The following is a 16,714-nucleotide window of genomic DNA, read 5'->3' on the forward strand; positions in this document are numbered from 1 at the left end:
GCCAGTTAGTCTAACCTTAGTGATGGGAAAACTGATGAACACTTTCTAATAGAAAGGACTGTGAAGTATATTGGTTCTAGCAGATTACAGGATGCAAGGCAAAATGTTTGTACCAGAGGGAGATCATGTCAAGGAAATTTGATCAATCTCTGTGACAGGGTAATCAGAGAATTAGATCAGGGTGTGTCAAGGGATTCTTTATTGGTATATTGCCCGACTCTAGCCGAGTTTCGCTCTCGCAGGAGCTGCCTCAGGGGCTGCTGTACCAATGGTTACTCGTCTTATGTAACACTTCAATGTTATGTGACACAGATTTTTCAGAAATTAACTCGTATACCCTGACATTATAATTTGGAAGTACTGTCTGCACATCACCCACTAAGGATTCACAATTCACATGTTGTAATGTCATATCATTGAAATGTTACATAAGACGAGTAACCATTGGTACAGCAGCCCCTGAGGCAGCTCCTGCGAGAGCGAAACTCGGCCAGAATTGGGCAATATACCAATAAAGAATCCCTTGACACACCGATCACTATCGTTTGTTCTGCTTTCAGCATCATTGATCGGCTTCAGTAATGTTTTTGATACTGTCCCATAGAGAGTGATTGTAAATGGAGTTCACTCTGAGGAAAGAAGGATGATTAGTGGGCTACTCAGGGATCACTTCTGGGCTCAGTTCTGTTCATGAGCAATATTGCAGAGTAGTCAGCAGGAAAAGATTGTTTCTTACAGATGATACCTAAGCTCTATGATTGAGTGGGCACCCCAAGGAAGCGGACAGAATGAGACATGAGCTAAGAAAACTCAAGGAGTGGTAGAGTGTTTGGCAGTTGAGTTTCAGTATAGAATCATGCATTTGGGGTACAGAAATCCAAGAGAACAGTATGAGTGGGAGGGGGTGAGATGTTATTGTGCTACAAGCAGGAGAGAAACCTAGGGTGATTATATTTGATGATCAGAATATAGAAAAACAGTACGGCGAGACAGTAGTCCGAGAAACAGGAATGTTAGGCTGCACAAGAGGAGGCATAACCAATAGAAAGACGGAGGCAATAATGTAAGTTCTTTCCTGGTGTATTGTGTCCAGTTATGAAGGTTGTACTTTTGAATGGATATAATTAGTTCCAACTCCTCATGATCAAGCTCTGACAGCCAACTATGAATCTTAACACCTCATACAGTTTCATTCCTCATTCAAGACTCAGATGTGCTTGACAGTAATACTCCCCCCTACCCCTCCATCCCACAATCAAGACACCTTCTTCCCATCCCCATGATTAAAGTAGAACCATTAACCACTCAATTCCTGACCCTCACCCCTCCAGAATGAATGTTTCTGGTACTGGAGGGTCCCAGTCTTTACTGAAGGAACAGAGCTGCAGAGTATCAATTGATGCTCTTAGGCAGCGCTTCACCATTATCATGTTGGCTAAGTTGGGTACTCAGTGTCATTTTGAAAATTGCCCTCCCCACAATGAAAAGATATGAGATAGATTTGCATTCAATGAAGGCAATGCATGCAAATCTCTCATGCGTAGGGAAAAATGCATAACAATTTAAAAAAGGCAACAGTTTGCCCTATTCTTAAGAAATCAAATGCTAATTTTCTTGAATTATCAAACTATAGACCAATTTCATCTCTCCCAATGCTATCCAAAGTTATTGAAAAAGTAATTTTCGATCAACTACAAGTTTTCCTGACAATAACATATTTCATGAATTTCAGTTCAAGTTCCATCCATGTCATAATATAGAGACTCTGCTTCTCTGTAATTTTGATAAGGTTAGGGAGGGCTTTGACAAGAGACTTATTTTTTGGTCCTTATTGATTTATCTGCAGCCTTCGATACCATAAATCACCAGAATCTTTTGGACCGTCTTGAATCGCTGGGTATTGTTTCTACAGTCCTTCACTGGTGTTCATCTTTTCTCACAGACCAGTCTTACCGAGTATTTACAAGCAACTCATCCTCCTCCATTGTACCTCTTATCACAGGAGTCTCTCAAGGCGCCTCACTTTCTCCTATATTATTAAATATTTACCTGCTCCCTCTTTGCCATATTCCCTCTCAGCGCGGCATCTCCTTCAAACTGGATGTTGATAGCATACAATTTTTCTCTATCACTTCTATATTTTTTGCTGCATTTGATAAACATTTGTTCTGTTTTTCACAGATCAGTGATTGATTATCATGTAACAGCCTTGTACTAAATCTTAGTAAAATTGAAATACTTTTTCTTTCACGGACTGGGATTGATTCTTTCTCCCAGGTCACGCAGATTGGTGACATCATCAGATGGAGCCCTGTCACAGAACACTTTTGTCAAAGTTTCTAGAACTTTGACTGGAACACTGAGCATGCCCAGCATGCCACCAACCCCATGGCCACACTGGGTCTGCCTTCAGTCTCTTTTTTTCTGCACAGCAGTTCCCTCGCGGTTAGTGGATCTCTGAGAATTTTCTTTCCTCATGCTATTCCTCACGGAATAATTTGAAGTTTACTTCAAGTTTTTCCCCGCTCCAGGGGTCCCCCATCGTGGACCGATTCCTCCGGCATCAGGTAAGTTCATTTTGTGCTTTTACGATCAGTTCACAGCTGTCTACCTCCCGGTGGCCGACGGCCTCTGACCGCACACCGCTTCTTTTTATCATGGCAACCGGTTTTTGGAAGTGCCCGGAGTGTCTGTGGAAAATGTTCATAATGGACCCACACAATGTCTGCATCTTGTGTCTCAGACCTTCCCATGATGTCTGTCGATGTCCCAGCTGTGCTCAGATGACCCCCAAAGGCTGGCGTGCCTGCCTGTACAAGATGGAGCACTTGTTTGGTTCTAAGTACTCTGCTCCATAGACTCCAGTGCCGGTGCATTGAGTCATGGGGATCAAACTGACTCAGGACCTTCCCCATCAAAGCCCTGCCGAGAAGACCAAGGAGCGGAAGACCACCCCTCACTGGCATCGAGTCAATTGAAGACTTCGGCATTGTCATCCTTGGCACCGGAGAAGGACCGGGCTGAGCACTGTGGGAAGCATCGACACCGGCACTGATGGTCGACGCCATCCGATGCCGGCACCGACACCAGAGCGGCATCGGCCTTGGCCAAGCCCCCTCCGAAGAGGCCCTGGGGAGAGGAGGCCCCATCCTCTGGATCCGGGAGCACAGGGCGTTCCCCACCAATATTGGTGCTGGGCACCGAGCCTCCACAGACCCCTGTGGACGCTTCAGTGATGCTCAGCTGGCTTCTACTACAGGGTCGGTTTTCTCCACACTCCTGTTCCAAGAGGAGTTGGACTGTGTTGTCCAACAGGCAGTGCTTAATGCCCTTCGGGGCCTCCAGCCGCCATTGATGCTGGCCCCCATACTGACATCGGAACCGGTGCCCTCCAGGTTGGCATCTCTCCTGGAAAGGCTGGACGTGCTGCTTGGTGCCTTGCCAATGCAGCTCGTGCCAATGGGCCTCTCGGTGCCCTGCCAACCACTGATGCCTCCTCCCATCTCAATCCTAATTCCTGGCTCCTCGGAGGAGGAAGATGCGGCTACTTGCGCATCTTCATGGGCGGAACCACAGATGCCGGATCCCGTCCCCAGGCCATCGGGCCTCCCGGTGCCCCAACGTCCCTCGCAGGTCCTGATGCCCATGGTGCCAGCACCACCGCTGTCATTTCCACTTCACCAACCATCATGCGCATGCCCTGTACTCTGGGGTTTAGCCTTACTCCTCGACCTGGGCACTTTGCCAGTGAGGAGGAGGCCCCCTATGACCCATGGGGGGATGCCTCTTCTGAGCATTCCTCGGAGGCCTCAGAGGACCTTCTGTCAGGGCCTTCCCCCGCAGAAGAGAGGCGGCACTCCCCTCTGGAGGATCTCTCCTTCACAAGTTTTGTCAGGGAGATGGCGGAAACCATTACCTTCCAACTTTCAATGGAAGAGGATGCCCGCCACAAGATGTTGGAGGTCCCTCAGAGGTGATGGCTGTCCCGGTGCATGGGGTCCTTTTGGACCTCCTTCACCATCTCTGGGAACATCCAGGTACTGTGCCTCCGGTCAATAGGAAGATGGATGCCACCTACCTAGTACAACAGGCCCTAGGTTTTCAAAAGAGCCAGTTGTCACACCAGTCGGTGATAGTTGAATCAGCCCAGAAAAAGGCCAAGAGGACCCGCCCTCAGTCCTCCACCCCTCCAGGAAAAGAGCAGAGAGCCTTAGATGCCCTAGTCGTAGGGTTTTCTGGGGTTCCATGCTTATCCTCGCATAGCAGCATACCAGTTATACATGAACCATTATAACAGGAACCTATGGAAACAGGTCCAGGAGTTCACGGAGACCCTGCCACAGCAGTTTCAGGAGGGCCTAGAATCCATCCTCCAAAAAGGATTGGAGGCTGGAAAACACGAAGTGAGAGCGGCCTATGGCATTTTTGAAACAGTGTCAAGGGACTCAGCGGCAGGCATTAGTGCCAGATGCTGGGCCTGGCTAAAAGCCTCCAACCTTCGTCCGGAGGTCCAAGAAAAACTGGCCGACCTCTCTTATGCAGGAGAAAACATATTTGGGGACAAAATCCAAGACGCAGTGGCCCAACTCAAGGATCACCATGAGACCCTGCGTCAGCTATCAACTACCACCTCTGATGCCTCCTCAGCGACCCAAGTCCACATAGGGATACCAGGAAGCAGTTTTACAAGCAACAGAGATACTACCCTCTGGCCTCTCATGCTCGTACAGCTCCCAAAGAGGCCACCCTCTCATATAAAGAGCACCTAGAGCTCAGCCAGCTCCCCAGCCTGTTCCTGCAGCTGGCTTTTGACTGGCATCCAGAGAACAGAAACCAGTCCCCTTTGCCCGCACCGTCCAACCCACTTGTGGGGGAGGTCATCTTGTTTTGCTGGATATTCCTTCACTGCGAGGTGCATGCCTTGGTAAAACTCATGAGCATGCATTCTCAATCGTCAGTCTGTACCTATGGAACTCTTTGCCAGAACCCCTCCAGCTGACCAAAAAATCTCTTCTGGCTTGTGTTTGGGGAAGCAGTCTCTCCTGTTTGATATCATTTTGTAATGGTAACCGCAGCACATTTCTGTTTTGTTTAGCTTTGTCCTCTTCTCAGCTGATGTCTATTGTTTTTATTGCACTGTCTTATGTTATAGTTTTTGTATTTTATAATTATATATGTATAATTGTTATCTGCTGCGAATTATGGAGAATGCAGGCTACAAAGTTTTTAAATAAAATAAATAGGAGTTTCTCTATTGGGGGCAACTCTGCTCATGACAATTTTTATTTACAGTCAATCCTTTGGCTAGGGTATACCCACCAACTATGACAATTTACAGATTATAATACATTATTGGGGCCTATTGCCATACTACAACTAAACAGTGCTCTGGGAAGGAGGAAGGAACGATGTGTCTAGCTGCAGGTACAATAGAAAAGTGGCTGATTTTTCAGCCTGTACCAGCTATTGATCCAACCCCCAATCTTTCCCATGGTCAAGTACATCTCTTTGTTTTGAAACAAAGCCATGCTGGACAAGGGCTGAAAGTGGGGCAGCTGCAGGGACATGGAGTCCAGTTATTGCTCTGCTCCATTCACTAGGGCCTGGGTCATGGTAACATGCATGAGCATATTTTCTGTCCATCAACCTCTTCTTACCTCCTGAAATGCCCATATTTTAAATGCTAGATACAGCTCCGAGTATCTGTTGAATAAGATCAGTTGATACACCCCAGGGTGGGAGCATTCCTCAAGCTAACGGGCCTTATTGACATATTTTTTTCAATGCGAAAAGTCTGGCACATGTGAAAGCCAGGAATTTTTCATTAGCTGCACTAACATTAGGTATCAGAGCAGAGTTAAATTACCCTCGATTTTGTAAGAAGGTTAAGATCTGATTGTTTTCAGGGATCTGATTGATTAAAACTGATGTAGCTGCTGGGTGAAGGCTCGGGGAAGATTTGAGTAGAAAGAAGGTGGCTATTTGAGGTTTGTGGGGAAGCTGGAAGGGCTGAAGGGAATGAGGGGAAGCTGGAAGGGGCTGATGAAGAAAAGAAGGGTAAATTAATTCAATTTTCAGCTGGGGTGGAGATGCTGGGGCAGGCAAATGAAGGTTGATGAAGAGGCTGATGAAGTGTGGGTTGGCTGTTTGTAACTGTGTGTTAGGTTGTTTTGTTTTTTGTATGACTTTTTTATTATGCCCCTGGTTTGGTTATATATACTTCTTTGAGCAGTCTGGTGTTGCCTGGGGAAGCAGTTGCTAAATATATTATATAAATTAAATATTAAATAAATAAAATACAAAGCTTATTATACATTTTAACCTATGGGAGCTGCCAAGGAACATGAGAGACAGCATATTTTTGAGAAAGTGGGCCACTTTGCACTTGCTTTGTGATGTTTTTAATAATAGCATTAATAATAGCATTATGCAAGTAAATATTGATAAGTTGATCCTAAAACTGAACTGCTCTGTCATTATAATAGGACAAATTGTCACAAAAGAAGATTTTATCATGTCTTTCTCCACATTAGCATTAGTACTTTCAAACAAACTATGATATCATCAGTATGTGAGTTTTTTGCTTTGTGGGGTTATAGTAAAATCACATTTTAAAAGCATATAAAAATGAAAGTGGCCTGAAATACATTTTTAAAAATATTGTTCTTTATTTTGTTTCATACAGGGCGTCTCCTGGAGCACTGTACGATATATGATTGGAGAAGTACAGTATGGAGGCAGGGTCACCGATGATTTTGATAAGCGGCTTCTTAATTGCTTTGCCAGGGTAAGGAAACTTTGAGGCTGATTTATTAAGATGAAACAGTACAGAAAATTAGGAGGTCTATATTCAAAAGCATTTAGCCAACTAATTCTGAAGATGGGTAGCTAAATGAATATTTAGGTACATATCCAGCTTAATTCTAGCCAGCTAATAAGGAGGCTAGAATTTAACCAGATAAGTTAGAGGCATTTCGAGGATGAAACTGGGAGGAGCTGAGTTAACCGACTATCAGGCCGATACAATACAGTGCACTCCGGTGGAGCGCACTGTTAACCCGCATTTGGACGCGCGTTATCGACGCGATGGCCCTATTAGTTATTCCCGCACGATAAAGTAAAATGTGCAGGCAAGCCGCACATTTTACTTTCAGAAATTAGCGCCTACCCAAAGGTAGGCGTTAATTTCTGCCGGCGCCGGGGAAGTGTACAGAAAAGCAGTAAAAACTGCTTTTCTGTGCACCCTCCGACTTAATATCATGGCGATATTAAGTCGGAGGCCCCAAAAGTAAAAAAAAAAGTAAAAATTAAAAAATTAAAAATCGGCCCGCGGGTTGGAAGACGGATGCTCAATTATGCCGGCGTCCGTTTTCCAAACCCGTGGCTGTCAGCAGGTTTGAGAACCGACGCCGGCAAAATTGAGCGTCGACTGTCAAACCCGCTGACAGCCGCCGCTTCTGTCAAAAAGGAGGCGCTAGGGACACACTAGTGTCCCTAGCGCCTCCTTTTACCACGGGCCCTAATTTGCATAGGCCACCCTCCTGAATCGCGTGCCCAGGAGAATGGCCTGTGTGCGCGCCGGGGGAGCGGGCGCTCGCCAGCTCTCCCGCACATTTTTCTGAATCGGCCTGTAAATTAACTGGCTAACTCCAATATTCAGAGTTAGCCAGATGACTTAACTAGCTATCTGGATGGGCCAAAGAGCTGTCCTAAAGTTAGGTGGCTAGAGTTGGACAGCTAATTTTAAGATAGCCGGCTATATTCAAAAGTTTGGTTTCACATTTGAATATACCTCCAAAGTTAGCCAGAGAAGTTTATTTGGCTAACTTTGCTAGCTAAACTGTGTCTGAATATGGACTGGTAAATAAAAAGCTATTTAACACCAGCACAAATGGTGTTTACCATCATAACTTTCACTTTTGCTCAAGGAAGCCCTAAATATTTAGAGTGAGGATAATCTTATTAGTAAGGCCACTATGAAGTCCTAGAAAATGTTCTTCAGTATTTCATGAGCCTATGTTCATGTGTGACTGTTGAATGTATGAGGACATACCATTTCATCCCTTGCTTCAGGCAGCGACCATCAGCCTATCGAGTATGGCCCCGTAATCAGGTCTGCCTCTGGAGCCGCACATTGCATGTTCTTCTTTCCTCCTTGCAAGGAAGCAGCTAGGGTCAGAGAGCAAAGGCATGAGTCTTGGGAAGATCACCAATTCAGTTCATCCTGCTATTGGACTGGGTAACTTATTGGGGTCCTGCTACTCACCATCGTGATATCAAAATGGGTCTGTGAGCTGTTAAAAACAAAATCACCAAGGCCAGTGGGGACAATCCTAAGGTTGGTGTTGGTCACAGTGGCCCTCTGCCTACAGAGCTGCTGTGACAAACACCAGGCCTTGCAGTACCTTTTGACATGTACTGTAGGTAAGTTTTAGGGTGCAGGAACCTGTCTGCTACAGGACACTTCCAGTTCCCCTTCGACCTCACCTCATGATCCTAAGTTCAGGAAAAGACAATGTTTTTTCCAGAGAATTAGACTTTTATTTATCAGATTTGGCAGGATTGACATTTAGAAGATAACAACAACACATGTCTTTAACTTCATTGCTACTGAGCATCAGTTTACCCTAAAGAAAGTTCTGTACCATGGGTGGTTTAAAACACGCCATAAACCTTAGCCTGCCCAATATATTAATACTTAGGGCTAACTTAGTATCCCTGGCTCCAACTTCAGGCAATTTCCCTGTTTACCTCTGAAGCAGGCTCTGGCTGGAGGTCTGGAGAATGAGGGCAGGGAAGGAGACTTGCTTCCAGGTCTGGTACTGGCAGAGCTTCTAGGCTTTTCTCAGTTTCTCACAGCCTCAGACTCTGCGCCACTGCCTGACCCCAGGCAAGGCATTTCCTCTCTCTGGTCTCCTGGCCATACCTAGTCTTCTCCCTTCTCAGTAGCAGAGGGTGCTGGGGCTGTTTTGGGTCAACTCCTTTTCTCCTTATTTGCCCCATCTTATACTTTCCAGCTGATAAATATGCATAAGCTCATGCATAATCATGTAGCGGGTGGAGAGTCTTTTCTGCATTGCAGGTCTTTTCTCCCTCCCCTTTTCTTCCGGGGGGGGGGGGGGGGATCCTGCCATGTCTGGACCAAGGTTGTCTGCCACTGTCAGTGTTTTCTCTATTTCAGAGTGCTCCCCTTTGTCCAAGGGGGGGGGGGGGGGGGGGGGGGGCCTCTGACCTCTGGATTTCCCTTGACTGGTCAGAGACGTCTGCTTTTGAGCTAAAGTTTCTGCATTGTTCCTCTGCCTTGGTTTTATTTACACAGGCTCTTACAAACAGGCAGATTTTGATAAGCATCCTTCAGTTCTGGTTTAAAGTTCTCATCTGGGCAAAGTTTATTTTCTTTAGCTGTGATAGTGTTTTTGTGCCTGTCGGCATCCCTCTTCAGCTATTATGATTCATTTTGGGTGCTTTCAGTGGTTAAAAATTGGATATTTTCCTACAGTAGCAGGAGTCTCCCACAAGAATCTCCTTCCTACTTCTTCATTTTTCCGTCTGGCAATGGCAGCAGTAACGGCGGCTTCATGGGCCTGCTCCTACTGCTCCAAGCCCTTCCCTCCCATCACTGCAGCATCAGGAAGTACTCTAGCTGCCTTTCTTCATACCCACTCTGCCTTTGATTGGGCAAATGGAAGGCAGCACAGAGACCTCCCGCTGCTGCCTTGTTGCTGCTCTCAACTTCTGGCTCCCCTCATACTGGCACCACAGCAAAATTTAATAGTAGTAGAAAAACAACATCATGGGGGCAAGATGGCCACCGAGCTGTAAACACATGAGAGACACTGGAGGGAAAGGCTGCCACTATTTCCTTATTTCTCAGTTCTTCAATAGAAAATGCCGCACACCAAAAGAAAGGGCTGTCTAAGAGGTGAGAATATCGGCTCACCGTTGGATGACCCAAGACAGCCCCAGATCTCTGGTTTCTTCGCGGGAGCACCACCGACGAACCCAGGAGGCTTGGTCGCTGGGGGAACAGTTCCAGAGCATGAGCTGTCCCCCTTGACCCTGGATAGAACGTTAAGCCCCAGATCACCGAGGAAACCAACTCACCCCGGAGACACCGCGATACCCAGCCCTGCCTCGGTGGAGGTAGGAGCGGCCATGGAAGTGGCCTGGGACAAAAGTTCTGAGGCTAAGCAGACGGGGGAACCATGAGTGGGAACCATGGATGGGATATGAACAATGCTTAGTGCTATTGAAAGCTCTATTTCCTGTACGTACCTGGATCAGTCCAGACAGTGGGTTATATCCCCCGTCCAGCAGATGGAGTCAGAACAGAGTTTGAGAGCGTCAGCATATAGAGTAGTGCACCCTCTGCTGGAGCTCAGTATTCTTCTGACTCCAGCAGATGTGAGTGGGGGGATCCACTAGCTCCCCCAGATTGACAGGGTTTCTTCATTTTTGGTTATTTCTTTCTTTTTCTCCACAGTTTTTCCCTGTCTTATGTTTCTCTTCATTTTGATTCCTTAAAATTAAAAAAAAAAAAAAAAAAGACTTTTCAATTTTTGAGGAGGCATGTGTCTGTGGCTCGGCCTTCTCTATTCTGTACTCCTTTCCTCTTCCGTTGGGGTAAGGTGGAAGTTTTTTGAGTTTCTTTCTCCACAGGTTTGCTTCTTTTTGGTGGTGCCCCGTGGATGCCGGTGGTTCTGGCCGCTCCACGCGTCGTTTGTGGGTCCCGCGGTTCGCAAGCTCCGCCCGCGGGTGTGTGCTCAACTGAAACGGGGGTTTCCCCCCGCAGTTCCTGGACCCCTTCAGCGGGTTGTTAGGGCCATTTCAGGCCCCCCCCCCCACGGCACTAGCTCGTTTTTGGCCCCCCCCCCCCCCCCGAGGCTTTTTTTCCCGGTGCTGACATGCCGCGGTCCTCGAGGTGTGAGGCCTGCAGTGACCCGGGAATCAATTTCTGAGGGAGGGGCTTTGTGAGCGGTGCTTCCCCGATGGGGAAGGCACCCTGCAGTCCTCCGGTGCGATTTCGGACCTGCCTCCTCCTCAGACCGGGCGGCGCGGGCCGGCCACGACGCCGCCTTTGGCGGGAACGGCGGCCATTTTAGGGGGACAGCGTGAGACGGACTCGCTCCCAGATGCAGACAGGATTGGTTGCACTGGCTCTCAACAGGCTTTGCCCCCGGCGGGGGGTTTGCTCGACCGGGGCTCCCAGGACGGTCCCCCCCCAGGGATTCCAATCAGCTCCCCGTTTTTCTCACCTGATTTTATTCTGGCAATGCACATGGCTTATTTGCAGGGTATGGGAGCGCAGGCGTCGAATCCCCTGGGGGCCCCTCCCCCCAAGGTTCCTAAACTTGCTGTTGGTCTCACCGCCTCGCCCGTTACGCCTGGATCCCTGCCGGGTCCCTCTCCCATGCCACCCCGGCGTACCACGGGGGCGGCTTCGCCGGTGAGAGACGACTCCCCGGAACCCCCGGAGGCGCATCCGGATGGACATACGGAGGGGGACGACCCTCGAGCCCTACGGATTTTTCAAAAAGAAGAGCTGGATGAACTCATCCACCATATTATTCAGGAGCTGGACCTCGACCCACCTCCAGATCCGCCGATCCCTGTGGCTCCTGCCGTCGCCACCTCTTCTCACAAAGGGGATCCAGTACTTGCCGCCCTCCGTCCTAGGGCAAGGGCTTTCCCTATCCATGAGTCCTTCCTACAGCTTCTCACCAGGGAGTGGGACACTCCCGAGGCGTCCTTGAAGGTCACACGCGCCATGGAAAAGCTATACCCGCTCCCTGAGGATTTTTTGGATCTTATCAAAGTGCCCAAGGTGGATTCAGCGGTGTCGGCAGTGACCAAGAGGACGACCATCCCGGTCACGGGTGGAACGGCCCTGCGGGATACGCAGGACCGTAAACTAGAAACCTTCCTCAAGAGGGTCTTCGAAGTCTCCGCCCTAGGTATGCGGGCCTTGATGTGCAGTTCGCTCGCGCAAAGGGCCAGCTTACTCTGGGTACAGCAGCTTCTCACCTCTCAGGAGTTGCCCCCCGAAGAGGCCGCCCAGGCGGACCGTCTGGAATCTGCCATAGCATACGGGGCGGACGCCTTGTATGATCTCTTTCGCGTAATGGCGCGGTCCATGGTTTCGGTTGTAGCAGCCCGACGGCTCTTGTGGCTTCGCAACTGGGCGGCGGATGCTTCCTCCAAGTCGAGCCTTGGCTCCCTCCCCTTTCGGGGGAAGTTTTTATTTGGAGAGGACCTGGATCAGATCATCAAGTCACTGGGGGAAAATTCGGTGCATCGGCTGCCGGAGGATAGACAGCGTTCCTTCAGGTCATTTTCTTCCGGTAGAACCAGGACCAGGGCACAACGACGTTATATGTCTTACCGGCAGTCCGGTTCCCGGACACAGCCGACAAGATCCCAGCCTTGGTCTCGTTCCTTTCATGGGCGGAGGCCCGCGAGAGAGGGTCCAGGGCAGGGAAATCCGCCCTCAAGGTCCTCCCAATGATTCCAAAGGAGCCCACTTCTCACCTCCCCGGATCGGAGGCCACCTCATGGACTTCTACGAGGAGTGGGCAGTTATCTCCACGGACCAGTGGGTGCTGGACATCATACGAGACGGTTACACCTTGGAGTTTGTCCGCCCCCCGAGGGACCGGTTCATCTTCTCCCCCTGCGGTTTGGATCTCAAGAGGATAGCGATTCAATAAACACTAGACCGACTGCAGGAAATAGGGGCCATCGTTCCCGTCCCCTTCGACGAGGTGGGCTTGGGCCACTATTCCATTTACTTCATCGTTCCCAAAAAGGACGGTTCCTTTCGGCCCATCCTGGACTTGAAGGAGGTAAACAAGGCCCTCAGGGTCAGCCGGTTCCGCATGGAGACTCTTCGATCAGTGATTGCCGCAGTGCACAAGGGAGAATTCCTCGCTTCATTGGATCTCTCGGAAACATACTTGCACATTCCCATCCTGCCGGCTCACCGGCGGTATCTTCGCTTCAAGATTCTCGGTCAACACTTTCAGTTCAAGGCGCTTCCCTTCGGTTTGGCGACCGCACCTCGGACCTTCACAAAGATCATGGTAGTGGTGGCGGCGGCCCTCCGCAAGGAGGGTATCCTAGTACATCCGTACCTAGACGACTGGCTGATTCGAGCAAAGTCCTTCTCACATGGTCAGACCTCAGTGGCCAGAGTAGTACAATTCCTACGCTCTCTGGGCTGGGTGGTGAACCTTCCAAAGAGTTCCCTTGTGCCCTCACAACACCTGGATTTCTTAGGAGCAAGCTTTGATACCCGGCGGGGTATGGTGTTCCTGCGCCAGGACAAGGCGCAAGCCCTGAGGGAGCACGTGTCTCGGTTTTCGGCTTTGGAAGAACCAACTGCCTGGAATTATCTGCAGCTCCTGGGAGTAATGGCCTCCACCATCGACATGGTACCCTGGGCGTTTGCACACCTGCGTCCACTGCAGGCGTCCCTGCTATCCCGTTGGAAACCAGTCTCCCAGGAGTATCAGGTGATCCTGCCGCTTCCACCATTAGCCAGGAAAAGCCTGGATTGGTGGCTTGTCCCCTCGCATCTGGCTCGGGGAGTCTCGCTCGAGGTTCCCAATTGGATGGTGGTGACCACCGATGCCAGCATCGTGGGATGGGGCGCCATCTGCGAAAGAAGCGCCACGCAGGGGACTTGGACGCCAGAGGAGGCAAAGTGGCCGATCAATCGCCTGGAAACGAGAGTCGTGCGTTTCGCTCTCCAGCGTTTTCTTCCCCTGGTGCGACACAGAGAGGTGAGGATCCTCTCGGACAACGCCACCACTGTGGCCTACATCAATCGTCAAGGGGGGACAAGAAGCAAGCATCTCCCTCAAGTCAACTCCCCTGATGGCGTGGGCGGAGAGCAATCTTGTCCGGATAGCGGCCTCTCACATCGCCGGGGTGGACAACGTTCAGGCGGACTTCCTGAGTCGTCAACAGCTAGACCCCGGCGAGTGGGCTCTCTCCGAAGAGGGAATGCATCTCATCGTCCGTCGTTGGGGGACTCCACACCTCGATCTAATGGCGACCTTTCTCAACGCCAAGGCTCCACGCTTCTTCAGCTGCAGAAGAGAGCGCGACGCGGAGGGGGTGGATGCCCTCGCCCTTCCGTGGCCGTCGGATCAACTGCTCTATGTGTTTCCTCCTTGGCCTCTGGTCGGCAAGGTTCTCCGCAGGTTGGAACATCATCGAGGGACTGTAATTCTCGTCGCCCCGGAATGGCCCCGTTGGCCATGGTTCGCAGATCTACTTCAGATGACGGTGGACGGCCCACTTCGCCTGTCCCATCTTCCTCATCTTCTACGTCAGGGACCGTTATTTTTCGAGCAGGCAGAACTCTTCTGTCTTGCGGCCTGGCTTTTGAACGGCGCCGTCTCCGCCACAGAGGCTACCCGGAGACAGTGATCTCAACGATGCTTCGTTCCCGCAAGCCTTCGACCTCCGTCGCTTACGTTCGAGTTTGGAAGGTCTTCGAAGCCTGGTGCTCTGACCGCGGGGTCCAAACCATGGAGGCGACTGTCCCGCTGATCCTTCATTTCCTACAGGATGGTCTGGATAAGGGTCTCGCCTATAATTCGCTCCGGGTTCAGGTGGCGGCCTTGAATGTCTTGGTACAGAAGGACTGCTCTCTACCCCTTCAGCCGGATATCGCACGTTTTCTGAAGGGTGCCAAACACCTACGGCCACCGGTCAGGGATCCTTTCCCTTCTTGGAGCCTCAACTTGGTGCTGCGAACACTGTCGGGCCCTCCTTTTGAACCCCTGAGGGGGTCCTCCCTCAAGGACCTGACCCTCAAGACGGTTTTCCTGGTAGCCATCTCTTCTGCTCGCCAGATCTCAGAGCTCCAAGCCTTGTCCTGCCAGGACCCTTATCTGCGTTTCTCCGACTCCGGGGTTTCCCTTCGTTCGGTGCCATCCTTCCTACCAAAGGTGGTCTCGTCCTTCCACGTCAATCAAACGGTGGAGCTTCCAGCGTTCGCTCCAGAGGAACCCCGGTCTCTCTGGCTCCTGGACGTCAAGCGTGTGCTGCTCCGTTACCTGGAGGTTACCAATGACTACCGGGTATCCGATCATTTGTTTGTCCTCTGGTCAGGACAGAGGAGAGGTTCTTAGGCATCCAAGACGACTATTGCGTGCTGGATAAAGGACGCCATCTCATCGGCTTACATTGCGGCGGGGCAGGTGCCGCCTCGCAGTGTGTCGGCTCATTCCACGTGATCCCAAGCGGCGTCCTGGGCGGAATCTCGCTCCGTTTCCTCCCAGGAAATCTGCCGTGCGGCGACGTGGAAGTCGTTGCACACTTTTTCCAGACATTACAGACTACACCTGGCGCCTCAGTACACGGGTTCTTTTGGCGATCAAGTTCTCCGAGCAGGTCTCTCAGGACCCCACCCGGTTTAGGGAAGCTTGGGTACATCCCACTGTCTGGACTGATCCAGGTACGTACAGGGAAAAGAAAATTATTCCTTACCTGCTAATTTTCGTTCCTGTAGTACCATGGATCAGTCCAGACGCCCGCCACTAGGGGTTTCATTAGGTCCTGCTCGGATTCTTCCAGGTAACTTTCATTCTGTTTGTCTCTGATTATTGTTACTGTTCACAGCTCCTCACAAGTTGACTGTTGGTGGTCCCGTTGACCGTTTGTTTACTTATATCTTTCTCTGTTCCTTTTTGGGGATGGATCTGGATCCAAAATGTTGTGTTTTGCTTTTGGGCTTTGCTATGCGTAATACTGAGCTCCAGCAGAGGGTGCACTACTCTATATGCTGACACTCTCAAACTCTGTTCTGACTCCATCTGCTGGACGGGGGATATAACCCACTGTCTGGACTGATCCATGGTACTACAGGAACGAAAATTAGCAGGTAAGGAATAATTTTCTTTTAAAACATTGTCGGTGGCAACAGTGGAGATTAAAAATCAAGCAATTAAAATAATAATATGATATCAATTTATATGAATAAAATCGAAAAAATGGATAAAAGAATGACATCAATTGAAAATAAGCAAGTTAAAATGATAGAAATTGTAATACCATTAAAAGGCTGGAGTCAATAGAAAATGCCTTACGTGCTCACAATCTTCGGAGCTTGAATTTTCCAGTAGTAAGATTGATTTCCCCAGTGGATTTATTTAGAACCTATATGAAGCAAGTTCTCAAGATCCCAGAGTCAGTTCTTCCAATTGTAAAAGCATTCTACCTCCAGCAAAAACCACAAAATGAGGAACAAGAACAGTCTCTGGAATTGACAAATATACTTGAAATGTCGTCAGAATTACAGATTAACTTGAGAAGACCTATGTTAGTCTCGTTTGCTCATCTTTCTGAGAGAAATTACGTAATGCGCCTGTTCTTTAGGAACAGACAATCTCATTTTTATGGTAATCCCATTTGGGTATTTCCTGATGTGGTTAAACCCACTCAGGTATGCAGAAAAGAATTTCTCAGATTACTGTCTGAGGTTTTGAAATTAGGAGCTCACTTTGTTCTGAAGTATCCCTGCAAGGCATGTATTAGATATTTGAATGAAAACTATGTTTTTCTTGACCCCTGTTATAATCCCCACAGAACCGATGTGAAAAAACGTGAGAAGTGGTGCAACTCGGCAACTAATCGATTATAAATGTTAGAGTAAAATATTATATTGAAATTTATGCTCCATTCTGCCCCTAATTACCATTATTTT

General features: G+C 49.2%; 1 protein-coding gene across 1 annotated transcript in view; it reads left to right on the forward strand.

Annotated features, from left to right (window-relative positions):
- The window catches only part of DNAH8 (dynein axonemal heavy chain 8), a 1,926,251-nt gene that overhangs the window by 1,844,366 nt on the left and 65,171 nt on the right, over nt 1-16,714 (forward strand). The window contains 1 exon segment of the mRNA XM_029592920.1: nt 6,686-6,787. Coding sequence (XP_029448780.1) covers nt 6,686-6,787 — 102 coding nt within the window.

This window comes from Rhinatrema bivittatum, chromosome 3, assembly GCF_901001135.1.
Source record: "Rhinatrema bivittatum chromosome 3, aRhiBiv1.1, whole genome shotgun sequence".
Classification (NCBI taxonomy): Eukaryota; Metazoa; Chordata; class Amphibia; order Gymnophiona; family Rhinatrematidae; genus Rhinatrema; species Rhinatrema bivittatum.